General features: G+C 43.6%; 2 protein-coding genes across 5 annotated transcripts; both read right to left on the bottom strand.

Annotated features, from left to right (window-relative positions):
* Positions 1 to 40: 40 nt before the first annotated feature.
* LOC143165373 (carbohydrate sulfotransferase 5-like) lies at positions 41 to 14,803 on the bottom strand. 3 transcript variants are annotated; one of them, XM_076348778.1, is made up of 2 exons: positions 14,736 to 14,803; positions 41 to 1,555 (listed from the first exon to the last, which is right to left on the bottom strand). In XM_076348778.1, the coding sequence occupies exons 1-2, from the start codon at positions 14,801 to 14,803 to the stop codon at positions 346 to 348; spliced, it is 1,278 nt and encodes a 425-aa protein (XP_076204893.1). In that variant the 3' UTR covers positions 41 to 345. The 3 variants fall into 3 exon arrangements, with proteins under 3 accessions (XP_076204893.1, XP_076204895.1, XP_076204894.1); XM_076348780.1 differs by lacking the exon at positions 14,736 to 14,803 and adding an exon at positions 12,282 to 12,366; XM_076348779.1 differs by lacking the exon at positions 14,736 to 14,803 and adding an exon at positions 11,274 to 11,431.
* Positions 14,679 to 19,892, bottom strand: TMEM231 (transmembrane protein 231). 2 transcript variants are annotated; one of them, XM_076348781.1, is made up of 7 exons: positions 19,472 to 19,892; positions 19,216 to 19,385; positions 18,055 to 18,183; positions 16,544 to 16,687; positions 16,175 to 16,256; positions 15,936 to 16,041; positions 14,679 to 15,020 (listed from the first exon to the last, which is right to left on the bottom strand). In XM_076348781.1, the coding sequence occupies exons 1-7, from the start codon at positions 19,611 to 19,613 to the stop codon at positions 14,831 to 14,833; spliced, it is 963 nt and encodes a 320-aa protein (XP_076204896.1). In that variant the 5' UTR covers positions 19,614 to 19,892; the 3' UTR covers positions 14,679 to 14,830. The 2 variants fall into 2 exon arrangements, with proteins under 2 accessions (XP_076204896.1, XP_076204898.1); XM_076348783.1 differs by lacking the exon at positions 16,544 to 16,687.
* Between the last annotated feature and the right edge of the window lie 40 nt (positions 19,893 to 19,932).

Here is a 19,932-nt window from a genome sequence, read left to right as displayed (position 1 = left end):
TGAAAACAGAAGTGAACTATTATCAATGAACAAAGACATCTTTGACAATTCACCTTTTAATAGAAAGTACTTAAATTATATTTTTAAAACAATGCTGAGAACAGCACAGCTCAGCTGTAAATTTGCAATCTGGCAAGTATCTCACAGTATTTCTCATGCTTTTTTTGTTATTGCGGTGTAAAAAAAAATCAGGAAAAAACCTCCTTCCATTACAGAAAAACAGCAGACAGGAAGATAGTTAAACTCATCAGCCAATGATTTTCAAATTGCCTATATGCTGCACAGTAGACAAATACTCAACCATCTACTCCCCCCTCCCCGCCCAGATCTCTCAAAAATAATGTCTCAGTGCTTTGGATTAAATGATGACCAACTGAATTGATTTTGTCGTCTTGGCAACACTAAATCCAATGACAGATCTCTTTGTTCTTTTTCTGAATCCACCAGCTGATAGCCAAGCATGTTTATAGCACCTTTGCAAACTTCCTGTATTTTCTTAATTTTCTGGAAGGAAAGAACATTTCTCCAGGCCTGTGAAACACTAACTGCATCTCGAGATGTGATTTTGAAGGCTTCTCTTTTTTTTCCTGGTCCCTGTCCATGTGTGATATTATAGATCCAGCTTTTGAGTGTGGGGGTCAAACTAAGATCTGCAAATTTATACATTTCTGAGATTTCCGATAATGGATCTTTTACCAGATCCTCAAAACGGATCATTAAATAGCGATCTTTAAGGAAATTAGGTGGTTTTAGAGTAGCTGTTTCATAAATCTGAACATGACTTCTACAAATCTCTTGCATTACTTTGTATTTGCCGTCTTCCACTTTAGTGCCGTTGGTACTCAAAACAATTCCATTGTCACGGGCTAGTGCTTTGACCGATTGTTCCCGTGACTTGACGACTGCCCTGGGGTCACGTACCAAGTGAATGATTTTGAGGTTCAGGGACGGATCAGTGAGAAGGGGGTAGAGGACCTTCAAGTCAAAGAATCGAACCTCCTTGATGACAACATGGCTGTAAGTTTTACAGGCTTCCTCCACCTTGCTGAATGGGTACCGTCCACAAAGAGTCTTGCATGCCATTTCACTGGTTATGTCAGTACGTTGAAAGGAGTCACAAGCAGGAGCTGAACACAGAGCCCGACTCACTGCCCACTGGAAAAGATCGGATAAGTTTCTTTTCCAAGGCATGTAAGCATCAAACACAGACATGTCACACAGGAAGACCGACCTGACTAAGTCCCGCACTGCCATGTGCAAGACCTTAGCACTGTTCTGGTACATCGTAACCCACACGTGCCATGCGGGCTCCATCAGGTAGAAGACGCTGGGGTGCTGGCTGAAAAGTTGACCGACAAAAGAAGATCCTGACCGCCAGGAGGAGAGAATGAGGATGTGGACTTGAGATGGTTTCTCCTCAGACTGAGGCATGAAGCTACTGTACCGGGCATACATGAAGAGTAAGAATCCAGTCTGAACCATAACAAAAAGTATAACGATTGTGCTAGGAATCCGAATCCTTGCCATTCTCACCGAGGAAAAGCAATTAAAAAAGCTGAAAAAGAGAAGGAAAGTGCTGGTGAACCACTGCTCCTGTGGCACAATAATGATAAAACTTACACAATACAAACTCTTGCATTAGTAAAACCTTTCTTCAAATATGCATGTATGTATTTGGCACTTTTTGCTTCCTTAATCAGTGGCACCGGGAGATGATCATCTGCAGGTGACAGGTGTCGGAAACTGAAAGAAAGTAATCCGTGACAGCAAGATCACAGCAGAAATAAGTTTGGAGCAAATGTTTGATGCTGAAGGAAACCTTGGGTTGATGCAGCTCAACTGTTGGAGAAAAAAAAAAAAATCTACAAAATACACAAAGCACTCAACTTGAATTCTGATAAATACTGCTGAGGGAAAAAAAAACCTTTCTGAATCGCTCCACTGTACTTCCATTTCAGTCTAACATTACAAGGGCTTCTATCCCTTAAAAGGAGTAGACGGGAACATCAGTAACTGTGGCTACTGAAATAAAAATCATCATCTTATCTAATGTGAGCGCTATACCCTGCGGTGACGGTAGGCCACTACACTGATTGATGCTTGTGCACAACCCTCTATTGCATGAGATGGGTGAAAACTCACAACCTGAAGCCGCATCTGGCCACAGATGTTAAAATGAAAAAGCAGCTGACGTGTGTCTTTGGGCTAGAGCGCGTATACCCAATGACTGAATACCCTGAGTTTGCATTTAAGGAATTATCCATTTGTGAGTTAGAATTAGTCTGCATGTAACTCCTGGAAAATTTTAGGCATGTCGACCCCAAGTGGACTTCTGTTTTACTTTGAAGTCGAAGTTCAAGCACGTGCGCTCCTCACAACTTTTTACTAGAGGTTTTTGGCACCTACCACTTCGTGCTCTCACTTTTGCAGATTCCACTTGTAAGCAGTCAGGTTAGCAGGTACGGTATTAGGAAAATAAGAATCCTCATGTATGAAGATTATCTTGAGAGTTTTACATATAAGCATTTGCTATCTAGCTGCATTTAGGCATTTTTTTCTTGTTACAGTGAAAGGTACATGTATCAACACACTCTGGACTCTTGAAAGTAAAGCATGCAGACTAGCGAATATAGATACATACTCATTTGACACAATAAATGCATTAAGTTCTTAGTGCTAGTCTAGTGAAACATGAAGACTTTAATTAGTACCAAAAGCTGAAATAAATGGTCAAATGAAAGAGAGAGTAGAAATGGGCATTTTCGGCTCCTTGCACCACCTAAATGTCTCTTCATGATATAAAGAAATGCGTTCTATTTTAAATGAACACAATTTTGCTACTAAACTTTTGTTTGTAAGCCAAGAAAAACAGCAGAAATACGAGCTGAGTAGGAAAAAGGAATCAATAAAAGCATCTACCTTTGGTATCATACAGTATCTTGTAAGGAGAGTAAGGCAAATGAGTAAGGTACTAACTTGCTTGCAGATGTTTTTCTCCCAAAGTACCGCCTCTTGCTTGTAAGATATAGAATCATAGATTGGTTTAGGTTGGAAAAGACCTTTAAGATCATCGAGTCCAACCGTTAACCTAGCACTGCCAAGTCCACCACTAAACCACGTCCCTAAGCACCACATCTACACATCTTTTAAATACCTCCAGGGATGGTGACTCAACCACTTCCCTGGGCAGCCTGTTCCAATGTTTCACCACTCTTTCAGTAAAGAAATTTTTCCTTATATCCAATCTAAACCTCCCCTGGCGCAACTTGAGGCCGTTTCCTCTTGTCCTATCACTTGTTACTTGGGAGAAGAGACCGACACCCACCTCACTACAACCTCCTTTCAGGTAGTTGTAGAGAGTGATAAGGTCTTCCCAAGCCTCCTTTTCTGCAGGCTAAACAACCCCAGTTCCCTCAGCCGCTCCTCATCAGACTTGTGCTCTAGACCCTTCACCAGCTTCGTTGCCCTTCTTTGGGCACAAAGTTCTGTATACTCTTTACATCCGCTCTAGTTTATACCCACTCAGCTAAAAATGCCTTTTTACTGTCTTACGTTCCCTACTTCACCATACAAACTGTTTCTGTAGCTTAGCAACAGCATTTCTTTATCTCTAAAACTATGGTTATCACCAAGTTTTTAGTGGTTGTGCTGCCCATTGAGGCAAGGCCCTTTTCTCCAGTGGTTCCACATTCTCAACAACTCTGCGCAAATATCCATGACATACAACTACAATAGCACATCCTAGGATGAAACCCATGGGCCCCTAAGACTCTCTTGCATAGTCCCAATGCTTATCAGTCGCTCTGCCAAGCCATTTCAACCTGCTAGTCTGGAAGAAAGCTACCCGCTCGTTTTTCTTCACCTAGCTCTTTAGCGTTGAAACAACTCAGCACAGCACAGACCGGCACTGCAGCTGGAAGAAGGTAGTGAACAAAAAGGCACAGAAGGGAAAGAGAACAGGGGAGCCCCAGACCACGGTTGCCAACAGAATGCAGCTTAAGCCATGCACACAGGTCTTCAAATTAATCAGTATTACACCTTTTGACCATCTACTGCGTAATCATGTCACAAAATAATTTACATGGATATTTCAGATGGAGTCATGCTAGGCCACCCCTATGATCGGTCACTCAAGCCTACTGGGTCACTACTCACATTACAGAAGCATGTAGCTAACTGCCAAGCTTACAAAATACAAATAAACAGTGAAAGGGATAAACCCACATAACTTCTGTGAAACAAACTAAAAAAAACCCACCCACATCTTTCTCATCAAGCTGCTACAATTCTTTTGTCATTTCAAAATAGTGATTAAAGAACCCTGGTTCATCTCACAGCATCACAGAACGGTTAAGGCTGGCAGGCATCTCGTGTAGGTCATCGGGTCCAACCCCTCCCTGCTCAAGCAGGGCTACCTACAGCCAGCTGCCCAGGACCGTGTCCAGATGGCTTTTGAGTATCGCCAAGGTGGGAGACTCCACAACCTCCCTGGGCAACCTCTGCCAGTGCTCTGTCACCCACACAGTGAAAAAGTGTTTCCTGACGTTCAGAGGGAACCCCCTGTGTTTCCATTTGTGCCCACTGCCTCTGGTCCTGTCACTGGGCACCACTGAAAACAGCCTGGCTCCATCGTCTTTGCACCCTCCCTTCAGGTATTTATAAATATTTATAAGACCTCCCAGTATCAGCCACACCTCCCAGTTTCCTATCATCAGCAAACTTGCTGAGGGTACACTCATACCCATCATCCGGATCGTTAATGAAGATGTTGAACAGGACTGGATCCTGTACCCTGGGGTACACCGCTAGTTAGCGGCCTTCAACTAGACTTCGTTCCACTGACTGCCACCCTGTGGGCCTGGTCTTCAGCCAGTTTTCAATCCACCTCACTGTCCGCTCATCCAGCCCATACTTCACCAGCTTCTCTATACAATAACCTTTATTGTTTTCACCTCAAGATGTCTTTTTTTTTTAAATAGCAAAATGGGCCAAAAAAAAGGTAGGTATATTTCCATATTCCTATCTGAGAGGATAGCAACAAAATAACAAATGTAACAGAGTGCTCATAAATAACCTTATTTTTCAGGGCCAGGTTCATAAGCAAACTCAAAGCCACAAAAAGAGCATACATTTTTACAAGACCCAGATGTCAATATATTCATTCAAATCGCTACTAATATATCCAGGCGGACAAGCATGGAAAAAGTAGCCCAGTCTCCCCTTTCTGCTCTGGCAATGGTGTCTGGACAGCAAACAAATACGCCACCAATTTTTGGCAGTGGGATGGGAGCGGGCGGGGTGTCTGTGGACCAAATACACCATGAGCTGGCTTTTGTATTTTGCTGCACAATCAATATGAAAGCTGTACTTTAAAGGGAGCTGAAGAGTGACAGGTATAGTTTGGTCTATAAACTGGTACCTTGGCACTGCACTAAACTGTGAAATGTTAACTATGGAATTATTGGGCCCTTGGCATAGCTTCAAGGTCTCCTGACTGGGATCCCAAGGAGTCCTGACTCTATATGGGACCAATGACATTTTTTAGAGAATTGTATTTTGCGTGCTAATTTGCCCACAACAATTCTTCAAGACGATATAGCAGAATACAGTCAGGTGTGAAGATCAAGCACAAGGACAGTCAATGACTTCTGTAAAAGGAATACTGAAGTGACTATCACTCCTCAGCCTGCAAGAGAGGCTCCCTGGACAGGGAAATCACAACTGGCCTGGAGAGAGCAACTGCAAAAACACTCACGACTGCTCAAAACAGGAAAACTGGGAGAATTCAACTGAATGATCACTCATAACAAAACCTTTTTGTACACTGCATCATAAAAAATGTGAAACTCTGCCTCAAAATGCTGTGGCAGCAAGAGTATACAAGAGTTCAACAAATTATTACATCGACTGAAAGTAATTAATGGAAGAAGAGCCTCTCAAGGACTGTTAAATGCAAAGATGAGGCTACAACTTGGTGGCTTAGCAATTCCCTAAACTGTAGATGGCCCGAGGTATCTGCCTGCATCTGGGAGGTATACTAGGAGAAATCACGTTTCCTGTATTATTTAACTGTTTCCCTAGCAATCCACTACTTGCTACTGTCAGGCACAAGAGCAGATAGATAAACTTTGGTTTAATTCAGCATGGCCATTCTTCATAGATAAAATTTGCCTCGTTCAAATACTGAATTTTTGCATATTATGTCACCAGAAGCATCTACAAGTTTCTCTGTGCTGTGAAGATTAACAGCAATCCAGCAGCCTGCACTGACACTTCACCAAACAGAGGTGATGAAAGAATCTAAGCAAAAGTGGAAGAGCAGTTGCATTTGCTAGTTCAAGTTTTCCTGAAACAGATTCTATGCCTGAAAGCCAGCCAGCCATAGCTACCTCAAATCTTTTTCTTGTCTGCAAAATGTTAGCCATTTTGTGCACTAAGACTGCATTCTGCAGCTCCTCACAGTCTAACCCATTACATAGCTTTTAGAGGTCCAATGATGCTTTTTAAAGAATTTGTATGTTTCTACTCCAGCTACACAGAACTGCTGCTCCACTCTAATCAAGATCACTCTGCAGAAATGCGAACACTGTTCTTTATACCTTATTAGTAAGGGGTGGGGGAGTGAGGAATAAAAACCTGTAGATGTCAAAACAAAAGCCAGTTTTTTAAATTCGCATCTGCCTTGACTGCCTCTTGGACCTCTCCTTGCTGATTCCCACCCAAGTACTGTTGCAGACAATACTGTGCCAACAAAAAAACAGCTAACATGAGTATTAGTCCATAATTTGTGTCTGAACTAGTCTGCCCACCATAAGCACTACAAATAATATGTAAAATGACTGTAGCTAAAGTATTTCCCTACTCTTCAGTATGATATAAACTGCAAGAAAAAGCGCGTTATCAAAGTAAAGCACTAAGTAGATACACATTTTCAGTATTTAAGATTCATCTTCTACTCTTTTGGGAAAGTTGGGATGTTTTTAAGAAATATGCACGCACACAGACACCACAAAGAAATGAATAATAACACAACAAAATGCAGCATCTGTAAGAGTATTATCTCAGGCAGTTTCCAGTGTATGAGGCCAAATACACATCCAGTTCACTGGATTTTCTCTGTAAACAGTGCCTTTTATTTCTGCATTTCTCACACTGGGCACGTGTAATTCTATTTGCATGTAAATACCCTTTTACCATTTGCAATTGCATTCTGCAGGTAAGGTGCTTTCAGCCTGGGTTAAACTTACACCCCTTTAATGTGCAACTTAATAACCCACCAAGCTCTTTCATGATTTTTGACAAATGTTAGCTGAGGCAGAAAGCAGCTCTTGAATACCCTGAAGAATCACCTTCTCAGAAAGTTGCTGAATATATATACACACATATATATATTTTTATAAATCTACTGAATAGATTACATGATATCATCGCCTTAATTGTGAGGGACAGGACCTTGCGATACAGGCTGCTCCTTCTGATCCTCTATTTATTCCATTGCAGGACTCACCAGAGGGTGCTGTTAGGCAAGCTCTTTCTTTCAGCACACAAAGGTAATATGCCAAGGCTTCATCAGTTACTAGGTGTAACACTACTCTTGTGACTTGCTTTGCATTGCCTCGCATCTCTTTTTGCCAGCGCCCTCCTCCTCCGCCTACAGCTCAGCGGCACTACCTGCCTATCCCAAGCTCCCCTCAGGAGAGCTAAAAAGGGGCTTGTTCCCGCCTCCTTTCTTCCTTCTTTGCTTTGCAGCAGTGCTTCCTTGTGGCCGCACCTGCCTGACTAGAGCAGGCCTGCTGCCTAAAAACATGGGGGGAAAGGGAGAAGCACCAGAGGGGACAGATGTCCTAGCATTACTGCCACTTCAGCCGCCATCTCAGTGACAAAACCCTCTAGCAAGCACCTCCTCATCGGCCCATGGAATCAGGCTGACCAGAAGTGGCGAGGGAGCTGCAAGAGGCAGAAAAACGGACTGTGAGGGATATCAAGTTGCAGCACAGAGCACTCCCGACACCTTTCGCATTTCTCAGATGAGATGTTTGAAGTACTGTAATTCTTGGTGGTATCACAATACATGCTTTTGTACATAATGAATACTGCTAAGCATAAATTACTTTAATAACAGTTACAATGTTATTCCTTTTCTGTGATAGTATTATTACTTCTTTTGTGATACTATTTCTTCAGGGAGAGCTCTGGCAAACAGCAGAATAATCATAAGTCTAATTCTAACAAATTCTTGAGGCAGAATCATCTCTTCACAAGCCAGTGCAAATGTTCAAAATGTGGTCTAAAAAGCATCTGCACCTACGGTTTAGTTGATAGTCCTGAGTCAAGCTCTGTCACTGGGCTTGTCCACTAACGGCTACTAACGGAAACAAGATCCTGGACTAGATGAACCTTGGGTCTGCCCCAGAATAACTATTCTTACATATTGTGCAAAGGAAATTAATTATACAAACTGGACAACAGAGCAATGATTTTCTTCATCACTTAAACTGGTTCTAATAGAATGCTGAGCTGCAGGGCCACTAGCATCTGCCACTGCTTGCCAAGAGACTAGATACATTACAGAAAGCTATCCAGTTTTACCAGGCAGGGTAAAAATACAGTGAGCGGTAGTATTGATCCCAGAAAGCTTGTTTTCTAAACAGAGCACTTTTCAGACCCAGAATGGTAGAAAAGAATGGAGGAGGAAAGAAATAAATTGTGCAGTGGGTGATCATTTAGCTCTTCCTTTCAGGGACTTTTATTTGTTTGTCACATAAGAAAAGTAATGTTGGAATCGAATAATCGGATCTTTGCAGGTCACCACTGAAAGGAGCACAGTTGCTCCGTGAACTTCCTTTCAGTACAGAATTCAACCTGAAGAGACCTAGTAAATTAAGAAAAATTAACTTTATAGCTACAAAAAACCCAAACAAACAAACAAACAAACAAGAAGACCCTCCTATTACACTGCTCATTTTTTTCTTGGATACTAAAGAGACTGTAGAAAGACAGAAAGAAAGTGCCTCACGTTAGAGCTGTAAAGAAACATGGGGTCTCTTTTAGCTTGGGACAAAAGGCTGGGATGAACGACTCCCTCAGAAACAGGTCTGGGTCTGTTGCAGGAAGACTGAAAAATCTGGCTGGATTAAAGCAAAGAACTGAAAACAACTGTTTTTGCTGTTACAATTACAAGTTACCTGCTCCCCTAAAAGGACTTCTCAGCAACTGGATCTTAGCTGTCTTTGTCAAAGTATTCCCCAGCCATTTTGTGTCTGAGAAAATTTCCAGCACGCTTTCATTTAAAACAGTTTATGTGGCACTTTTAAAGCCAACGTCTTTATAGATTACACAGAAATTACTTCAACTTCCACAAAATGCAAAAATACACATTCAATTAATTTCCCAGATTGATCTCTTCCACTGAAAAATGAATACCTAATGCTGTATTATGTGCTCAACCTTCTGCTAGCCAAAAATTATTTTGTCCTGTATGCTTGCCATACACTAAATGCTGACTTTCAGAGCAAACATATGAGCTGAATATAAGTATCATTTATGTACTTATAATTCACCAAAACACCTCAGTACTGACTGTGAGAAGAATGATAATGGTAAATGTCACGACGCATTTTATAGAATTAATAGGAAAATGTTTGTGCATGGTGTGATAAACAGAGCAAAGATCACCTGGAAGTCTACTACACCTTATGGAGAAGTCTACTTACTACATACTTCAGCTATAAGACATCGCACCAATGTAACCACTACCAGAATGGCTTCTATGAGCTAACATTAGAAACATAGTTTGCTGCTCAAAAAAGTGAAATGCGGGAATGTGACAATGCTGCTCCAAGCAAAATGCACAAGAGTATTACTAGTAATTCTTGCTATAAATCACCCAGCTGACAAAACGTCACTTTCCAATGTTGTTCCACAGCTAGAAATGACACATCTTCACCAGGCAAAAGCTTACTGTATCGCCAACAATATGCACAATGGTCTTTGAATGGGGAAAGAAAAAGTTAGTTTGGAGGGTGCCTTCTATAACCACTGGTACTTCAAAAAGAGTTAGAAGTCTTTCCAATAGCTGACCATTGCTAAATAGTTGAAAGAATTAATAAGCCTGCTTAATTTTTTTAATAAAACAGTGAAACTGCAAAAGAAGTAATAAAAGTACAGTAAAGGTACTGCAATCAGACATTTTGAATTCTGACATATTAGCATTTCAGCTGACAGTGTTAATTTAGCTTTTGAAAACTTACTTCTTTTCACAATCTAGTGGAAAATGAGATTGGAAGAGTCGCTTCCAGGTAGTCATCAGGTTTAAATACTTTATAATACAATTAAACATACCACAGATTTCATGATACGACCATAAAAATTATTAAAAAAAGGTACTGGGGTTTTTTTTTTCTTTATATTGCATGGAATTAGATAAAGTTGTCCAGCCTGAACAAATGGCAGTGTCGAGACATAGCCCTACAACACCTATTTCTCCATGCAATGCAGCTGAAGATCGCAAAGTGTTTGCAGCTACTAGAATTACCAGCGTTCAAGAAATGAGGTCTGCCCAGTTGCAATTTCTGCAGGAATTTTTACTATTTTTAAGGATGGCAAAACTGAGGTGACAAAGAGACACTTGCGGTGACCACTGCTATTCACTTATTTGAGACTTTGCCTACACCGGTACAACGGTGTCCTCAAATTCAAACGGTCTGAGGATGAATTGGGCTGAGGTGTGCCTTGCGTGCCCCACTGAAGCAACTGCTGCAACTGAGAAATAACGACAAATTCTTTGGTCCAGTATGTCACTTTCACCTAAAACCAGAGGCTGGACACAGTAGAAAAATGGGAAGGGATTTCCCAGAATGATGGGAAATGTTCTCTAAAGCACCTGATTTCACCATCTAACTCCAGCAAACAAAACCACCTTAACCCGAATCAGCCATGTTCTCGCGGGGTGGGGGGGGGAGAGGTGGAAAGATGGGAAAAAGTCTGATTTTCAACAGCTTTACCTCTGTCAACAACTGACTACACCTCAAGCAACGCCCGGCTCGGGGCTGTGCGACATCGGCGCCCGCCGCACTTACCGCTACTTCACCAGCGGCAGTAGGGGCGCGTGCGAACGCCTTAAAAACATCCCCTGAAACGTAGTGCAAGCGACTATAAACACTGTTGTTCGATACCGAAAGAAAAGGTCTGTCATCGCGCGGCCCGCCGACCGGTACGAGGAGCCCTTGTGGGACGCCCCCCCTCCCCCCCCCCCCGCACCGGCCTGCCCGTACCTTCCCGCCGCCTCCCGACACCGCCGCAGATCCGAGCTGCCTAGAGACAATGAGCCGCTTTCAGACGTGGCCGAGGCGACGGGGCAGCGGGAGGAGCCCGGGAAGGAGCCGATCCGCCCCGCACCCGGAGCATCCCCGGGCAAAGGCGCAGCCTGGCAGAGGCGCCCCGCCCCGCAGCGCCTGGCCGCTGGAGTGAGACCGGCTCGGCGCCGCCAGCAGACCGCTCGGAACCTCCTGCAAACGCCCGCCCACGGCTCGGGCGCTGCACCGCGGGCGGACGCCGCCCGGCCCGTAGGCTCCCAGCGGCCTCACCGCAGCCGCCCCGTCGCGGAGTCGCCGGCCCGCTGCATCTCCCAGCGGCCTGCGCCGCCTCACGGCCTCTCTGCCGCGGCACTCCCCAGCGCCTCGGGCCCGCCTGCCACAACCGCCGCCTCCTCGCCCCTCGGCCCAGCCGCAGCCCCAGCAGGGCCGCGCTCGGCGCGGCCGCATCCTGCCTGCCTCGTCGGGGGGGAGGGGGGAACGAAAACGTCCTACCTCCTCTCCCTCCCGCCGGCTGCTGGGCCAGTTCAGAAATACGCATAGAGGTAGTTTCTTTCATCCTCGCATCACCCCTCAAAAAACTCCTAAAGCATGGCTCTTACATGTCCACATTCCCACTTTCATTTATGCACAGGACTTTCAACGAGCTACTTACTTTTTCCTCTTACAGAGGCACTTACAGAAATTTGATTAATCCTAACATGCCTCTGCGTCCTTCCTCAATGAATAGCATTTAGATTGCTCTCTGGCACATGTACACAGAAGATCTGTGTAGTAGCACTGTGGTGGATTGCAGTGGTACTTTTATTTTCTGTTGCTCAGCAAGCTAAAGGAGGAGCCCTTACAGAGAGCCTTCCGAGAAAGATGCCTCCTTCCTAAAGCTCCTTTAATGCTAGTTGCAGTGCATTCTCAGGTATATTTTTTAATTTGTACTTCAGTTTACTGCTACAGTCATAAAATCTTACCTACCTTTTTTCTATTGCTTGGTTACTTACAGAAGTAGAATGCCTCTCCAAGCTTGAAAAAGGAGTCAGAACTATGAACCAAGAACTACGGTCAGCATAAAAGTGATCCAGGAAGTTACCACAGCAGAGGTATCACAAACACTTTTTTTTTTTCCCCTGCTGTAGTCACATCCAACTTTACTGCTCCTTTTACACTGCATTCACTTATTAGTCCCAGTCGTGAAACATGCTTCTTTCAAAAGAAAGAAATGGAGGGATTGCTTCAGGTCATACTAAAGAGTCACATGCTACTTCCAAGCAATTAACTCTTTTTTTATTTCCTCCTTTTAACTTAAATAGGTTTCCTCTTAAATTACTGTAGAGGATTTTGTCCAGCTTTCTCCTTCTAAAGGAAAATAGAACATAATGATATTTTTCTCTGTATTTCCTAAACCACACCTATTCACCATTTCTTATCTCCCATGCATTCACTAAACTATTGCTCTGAGCAGCATCATTTGTCATAACTTAATGTGGAAGGATACAATACGAGAGAAAAGTGAGATAGGGATAACCGAGTCTCCCAGTATTGTTGTTTTCTGACATTATCCTCTTTCACATTCCAGTTGCTACCTTAAACAAGTTTCTGTTCAGCTTGGAGGGCTGTTAGGCATTCCATTTTTGTGGGAGTACAACAGCTCATACCGTTAAATTGGGGTTCTATGGTCTCTTCAGAGATTTCTATCCCTTGCTTATGCCCACCCTAATGCTTGTGCAGACACATACCAAGTTCATTCAGGGAACTGACTTGTCTGAAAGAGTGAGTATATTTGGTAAAGATGATCTTCACCATAATGAACTCCCTGAATTAACTCATGCAGTCACACAAGCACTATCACTGCTGCAAGGGAGAAGAGCTGGGACTACAGCAGACCAGATGTACATCAGCTTGAGATACGGGGGAAACAAGCTCACAGGCCCCTTTGTTCATCCTGTGTAGTGCCTAGAAACGCTAAAAAGCGGTAGACAGTTGCTTTGACTCTGTGCACTCTAATACAAAGCCAATTATCAGTAGTCCTAGGCTGCCAGGTAGAGACTTCAAAGATCAAATTGCAAACTGGAGATTTCAAACCAAAATATATACATGTATATACAGTGAATGCTCCTTGCAATAATTTACAATTCACATGTAAGTACATAAGTTTCACAAGCACAAAAGTGTGTTAAATAACCAAGGCATGGCTCCCCACATTAATGTTTCACTTGCATTGAAGAATAGGCTGGAGTCCCTCCAGCATGTAAAAGTTGGGAGAAATGCAAGCTCCAAGACTACGAAGTTTAAAATAAGCTTAAACAGAAGTTCAAAAAGAAGCTGGCCATTTTGAGAAGGAGAAAAGAAAAAGGAATAGGCAGGTCTCCAAACTGCCAGGATGTTGAATTCTAGAGGACAATGGCCAAAAGATGGGGTATTGCTGTACAAGCTGCTCTTTCACATTTCATAGCTGCACCATGTCTTGAGAGCTCAAGAGAACCAAAGACACTCAGAATTTTGTCAACTAGCATCTAGAATTGTTTTTGACTCCCTCCTGCCATAACACTGCTTTGCTAGAATTAAATCTTAACTACAAAACTGATAACACAATGGAAATTCTGTTGTTTTCCCTTTTAAGCTTGTCTGGCATAAAAAAAGTAAGCCCAGAAAATTATCTTCTGTACCACTACCCCCCCCCCAAGAATGAGGGACACAGTTTTTCAGTGCTCACCAGGTGATTATAATTGACTTAATTTTTATCTGTTTTAAGTTATCATTTAAGTTCTGAAAGTAATTATTCACTTGCTTTGGAACTCTGCAGCTTCTCTGGTAGGTTTTTTGTTAGTTTTCTTTAAATAAATACCAGGCTTCTCTGTTTTACTCTTCCCAATTCACAATTAATGGTCTAGTGCTACAGTAATAATGCCAATAGTGAATGATTGTGCAAACCTTGCAGACACTATCACCCACAACCCAGTTTCTCACATCAACCTTGAATTTAGCCATCATCCAAATTAATAACTAAATCAGTGAGCACATATAGCCACAGTTACAGAAGTGTGGCTCTGACACTAACTCATCCATACATTTTTTCACGTTCCTTCTATTTTTTCCTTTCATCGTGCACATAAATGCATGTACAAATAGCTCTTGACAGAATTCTAACTCAGCAGTGAATTCATTTACAAGACAGTAAAGATGGCTTATGTTGTTACTGTTCGCGTATTATTTTCAGTCTTCAAGGTTTAGCAAAGCTAAGATCATGCAAAAGCACTCTCGTTGCTTTCTACTGGTTTTTGAAGCATGTTCTGGTTGCAAAAAAATAACTAGGTTCTTCCTTAACTGTCAAAAATATTAACATTTTCAGTCCCAAAGCAGCATTCTCAGAGAAACAGATGAATGAACATGTATTTTAAAAAGGAAGCACGAACATTGGAACATACTTACAAAGTTCTGATCTTCCAAAGTAAAAAGTGTATAGAGAATAAAAGCAGGTATCTATTTTTGAACTGCATTTCTTTAAAGCGTTCTCAGGCATCTCCTCAGGACTGGTGCTGTTTGTAGGACAGTACTGGAGACACTGGCAGAACTGGTGATACTGGAGTTGTAGTCAACACCTGATTCTGGAACACAAACATTTTAATCCTGCCAAACACCCAAAGAAAGATAAGGAGAATGCTGACGTACTGGATCCAGGCAAATTTAATCATTTCCCAAAATCCTGGCTGATATTTAAAGAAAGTCAAGGAGAATGAAGAAGCTTCTGATACTACCACTGCAATAACTGAACGAAGGAACTCAGAGGTGGAAAGGCACAAAACTCGTTAGACATCAGTTTGTGTGGAAAGGCACAAAACTCATTAGACATCAGTTTGTGTGGCAAATGCAAAGCCCTTGAGCCATGGAAACCCCTAAAAGCCTTTTACAGTAGTATGTAACAAAAGCTGCAGAGAATGTCTGTCCTAGAAGACATTTAAACCAATTCTGTGCAAAGTGCCTATTGTGTCCCTGACTCACCAGAAAGTAGTTGTTGGTAATACTCAGGCAGATAAACAAACCTTGTAAGAAATTGCTCCATACAGATTCTTTTAAACACAGGCTTGTTCCTGTCTGAGAAAATGAGTAAAGAACATAATGAACAAAGAATTATTTTGTAGAAAAAAAAATTCAGGTCTGTCTGTGCATGTAACAGATTTGCCACATCCACTGCAGGGGTTAGTATTTGGTGAGCTTACCTTGCATACAGATTTCTAATGATTTGCTTTAGGTCACAGAATACAGTATCGTGCTTTGCTAGTGGCATCCATGACAGACTGGGACAGCAGGTGCTGCAGGAGCAAAGCAAGACTTACTAAGGATATTCACTGTGAATGGCTAAGAAACTGCCTTAAAGGCCAGTTTAGTAAGGCTGACGAGTGACGCAGGTTCCCAGTAGAGAAAGGCAAAAAGTGATTATGCAAGCAGAACCATCTGGAGGAATAGGCAAATAGGTATTCAGTTAACTCCAGGACTATAGCATTTGCTTAGCTAACAAAGGAAAAGTTTAGCAACAAGTCTAGAAGAAAACAGTTTCCATTTGGCCTATATGTGAAGGCCCAAATAATGCAACCCAGTTACATCACAGTTTATGCAGTTTTCAAAGGATATAAGATAACTTCCACTGGGTAACGAATAGTGGCGTTAATGATAAATGGTGTATCTGTTGCTCTTCCAGTCATCCAAACAGGGTTGGGATCTGAAAAGACTGTTGTCACTAAAATGGGAAAAGGAAACATCCAGGTTAAGGGGCTTTTCAGTCTTAAAACAGAACCCAAATCCTCACAGAACAGCTGCTAATATGCTAACTACTGCTGTCCTGTAATTTGCAGCTATACATCCAGGCTTACCATTTCTATCCCAATATGCTGCAACGATGTTTGTTAGATCATAGTCACTCGCAAAAGGACTTGTGCCATTGACCACAGACACCTGTTACAACAAGGAAATACTTGCATTATTTGTACGCTCTTCAAGACAGTAAATCTACAGAGTTTCTTACACAAAATAACCATGCCCTTGAAGGAACGCACATAAACATCAGACTGAACATCTTGGCAGAATAACCTCTTCCACCTTTCAGCCTAACAAGAAAACACCAGTTCCAAAGTTCTAGGGTCCACTCTGTGCAGGAGTACAAATAATTAGGGTGTCACCTATGGTACTAGGAGGATAAAGAGGGAGGAAAATTGATGGGGAAGGAAAAAAAGTTTCCTCACATTGTATCTGGTATCCAGTCCACAATGGTTAAGTAATTGCCTCTGGTTCAATTTCAGGTCTCCATTCATATAGAGCTGAGACCCTGGCACAGGAGAAAAGAACTGAAGAAAAGCCATGCTCTGCATCACGAGTGTTGACATTCTCTGAAACGGTGAACACAAGAAAAGAGAATCTAGGGCGGGGGGGAAACATAACACACTTTTCTACCTCTTTGTTTCTGCATGGATTTGATTTTTTTCTGACTCCCAAGTTTCAGATTGTCACATTAGTCTAAACACGGGAACACCAAATAAGAAATATGAATTTTTTTTTTTTTTTAAGTGAACTCCCTTAGTTGTTAGTTAACTAACTTTATAAGCCAAAGTTCCACAGGAAATTCAGTGAAGTCCAACAGTCTGTGGCTAATGACAGAAAGATTTGACTTGCCATAACATCTGAAGAGCAGCAAGATGACTAAACACATTAATTGGAGACACACTTTAAAATACTCAGCAGTCAAAGCCAGCTAAGGACTCCTGCTCTGCAATAAAGACCAAACAAGGAAGTTCCTTAGCCCTATCAACCACTTAATCTGAGCAAAAATTTTCACATTTACTGTGAAACAAAGGTGTTGTGAATATTGGAACTCTCTGTGATACTAATCACTGACCTAATACTTCAGCACAAATTTAGGACTGCCGGGCCTTTAGTCTGGGCCTCATAGGTTTAAGAATGTTTTCTACATGACACAGCTATGCTTGCTAAGCTTGTCCACCTGCGATCAGCAAGAGTCTCTTGGATAAATGAAGCCTAAGTTCCCTAGTAAAACAACTTCTTATCTGTGTGGCTGCAGCCAACACAGCTCTACACTATTGCTCCTTTCAGATACATCCATGGGTTCTCTGTGCACTAGTGTTTTACTCAATGCTTTAGGTATTAATTGCACTGCCACTTGAGATACAATGGCAGCGGAATTTTATTTTCCCGTCTCCCTATAGCACTTTCTTCCCCCTCCCAGTTACAAGATACAGAAGATCCTGGCAGATGATTACCATTGCTTCAAGAGCTGTTAAGTAAGCAAAATCGATGGAGTTTTAGGCTGCTGCTACAGCCTGCCCCTCCACCTCAGAAAATTAACTGGTTATGTCAAGACACAGCAGCATGTAAGAATGCACATCCTTCTGCCTACTGCAAGACTCTCCTGAGAGAAATAACTCTCTCAGTTGTTTCCTGATGCCACCCACACTGATATCCACTGCTGTGCATCTCTGTCCTCTGTGCTGCACTACAGCCCAAGAGAATACACAGCTTCAGAAAAACCCCAAAATCTAACGAAACATATCAAAATATGCAACAGAGCTAGAATAGGAATGATGCAGCAGAGGAGGAGAAAATTAAATATTTGTTAGTAAAAGAAATCTTTTAGACAGGAATTCCAAATGTGGAAAGGTTCTTTCATCCTTTGCGTAACCACTACTGGAATATTACACTGGGTCTGTATGTCACAACAAATAAAACTAAAAATGCTCACATAAAGCTGGTAGGAAAAGAGTAGAATCAGCTGAACACCAACTACATGCTCTGTAGGTTGTAGCGGAAGTTCCAATTTAAAATGCAACTGATCCATTTTGCCATCTTGATTTTTGTCTTCTTCTCTAGTCTAAAAGAATCAATAAGAATTTTTTTAAAGACAGGAACTTCTGTTAGAAAGAAGAACAAAAAAGGTAAAACCCCAGGGGATCTCCACAACTGCAGCATGCACATACTAAAGAAGCAAATAAACTGCATAGTTAGGAAAGCAATAAAAAGCTGCTTGACTTTATAGACACAGGACTAGAGACAAGCAAGAAGGCTGCAATTTTGTCTGTTGTACAATGCCTCCTATGCCCCCCGGGGAGGTAAAGCTCATCAGACTCTTCAAGGTCTCTTCTGCCCTATGCATTCCAACCATGTCCCCTGCATGCTACAAAGCATGCCTTGGTGCTGGATCTTCCATCATCCTGTGCAAATGTGTGACTGATGCTCAGGCTTTTGCCTCTTGCCATTGCAGCCTGCCTCGGCTTGCTACACTTCTGTGCCAGAAATGCCCAGTACTTCAGCTATTTGCAAGCATAACAGGACTCATAACAGAGGCAATGCAGAAAAATAACTGCCACTGTTGAATCCCAGAAGGAACAATGGCTGCAGGGCGGAGGCTATGTGTTTTGGAAAACACATACCTGCTTTCGAAACCCGGGGCTACCTATCAACCCCTGCAAACTTCAGATGATGATAAACCATATAGCAGCGAGGGGCGGGGGGGCACAACTAATTTGAGGAAAGTAAACTGATACGTTCATGCAAACCACCAGTGGCGCTTAGGGATGTGGTTTAGTGGTGGACTTTGCAGTGCTAGGTTAACGGTTGGACTCGATGATCTTAAGGGTCTTTTCCAACCTAAACGAGTCTATGATTCTGTAACGCTAAGAGGGAGTAAAACTGGATGAGTTAAACATCACTTGTCCCAAGCAAATTTTGCTGTGAGGCATGAGGTTATGCATGAAGCTGCTACTTGAAGGCAGCAGTGCACAATAGGCTGCCTGCTCACAGGCACCGCCAGCACTCATCCCCTGGGCCCGCTGCCACTCCCCTGGTCCCACTCTCCAGCCCCACTTCCCACCACCACTGCCGGGCCCGCCCCGGGCAGGCCTACCGACACGAGTGGAACTCGCAGCCGGTCCTCCTGGAGCCTGTTGAACGCTGGGAACGTGCTCCACGCCAAGAAGCTGCCCGGGCCGGGCCCGATGGTGGCCACAAAGAGCACCTCGTACCGGAACCGCACAGTGGGCTGCTCCAGGTACGCGCTCTGCTTCAGCCAGAAACCTGCGGGCAGAAACAGCGCGAGGCCTCAGGGCCGCGCCGGGCCGGGTCGCACCCCGTGCGGTGGGGTGGGGTGGAGTGACGCTCACCGTGGCTCCGGTAGGCCACCAGCAGCGGTGGCACATAGGTAAGCACCGTGATAAGCAACAACACCAGCGCCGCGGCGGAGCAGAGCCCGGCCCGGTAGCGCGTGCGGAGCGCGGGATGCGAGAACAGCTCCACGCCAGCCATCACGAGCCGCCCGCCCCAGCCCGCGCCCTCACCGTGGCAACGGCGGGGCGCTAGACTGACGGGACGGGACACCGCGCCTATCAGCACGTCAGGGCGCCGGGGGGGCGGGCGCGCCAGCCAATGAGCGTGTACCGCTGCATTCCGGGACCGACGGCTGCGGTGAGGTGGGAGAGCGCCCGGGAACGGCAGCGGGACAGAGACGAGGGCACCCGCTGCAGCGACGGAGCCCACGATGCGGCTTCGAGCGCCCCGGGAACGCCTCGGGCGGGGCCGGAGCGCGGCCTCGCACCCGCCAGGCGACTGCGTGCCCGGATGCTAC

The sequence above is a fragment of the Aptenodytes patagonicus genome, chromosome 11 (assembly GCF_965638725.1).
Source record: "Aptenodytes patagonicus chromosome 11, bAptPat1.pri.cur, whole genome shotgun sequence".
Taxonomy (NCBI): Eukaryota; Metazoa; Chordata; class Aves; order Sphenisciformes; family Spheniscidae; genus Aptenodytes; species Aptenodytes patagonicus.
Note: the sequence above shows the minus strand (reverse complement) of the source record. Positions and strands in the feature narration are given on the sequence as shown.

Coding starts and splice junctions, on each gene's coding strand:
- TMEM231 (XM_076348781.1), bottom strand. CDS start 19,613: ATGGCTGGCGTGGAGCTGTTCTCGCATCCCGCGCTCCGCACGCGCTAC. Junction 19,386..19,471: donor GGTGGCCTACCGGAGCCACG/GTGAGCGTCACT, acceptor TTCTGCCCGCAG/GTTTCTGGCTGAAGCAGAGC. Junction 16,257..16,543: donor GACTGGATACCAGATACAAT/GTGAGGAAACTT, acceptor TTGTTGTAACAG/GTGTCTGTGGTCAATGGCAC.
- LOC143165373 (XM_076348778.1), bottom strand. CDS start 14,803: ATGCAGTTCAAAAATAGATACCTGCTTTTATTCTCTATACACTTTTTA. Junction 1,556..14,735: donor CTTTGGAAGATCAGAACTTT/GTAAGTATGTTC, acceptor TCTCTTTTTCAG/CTTTTTTAATTGCTTTTCCT.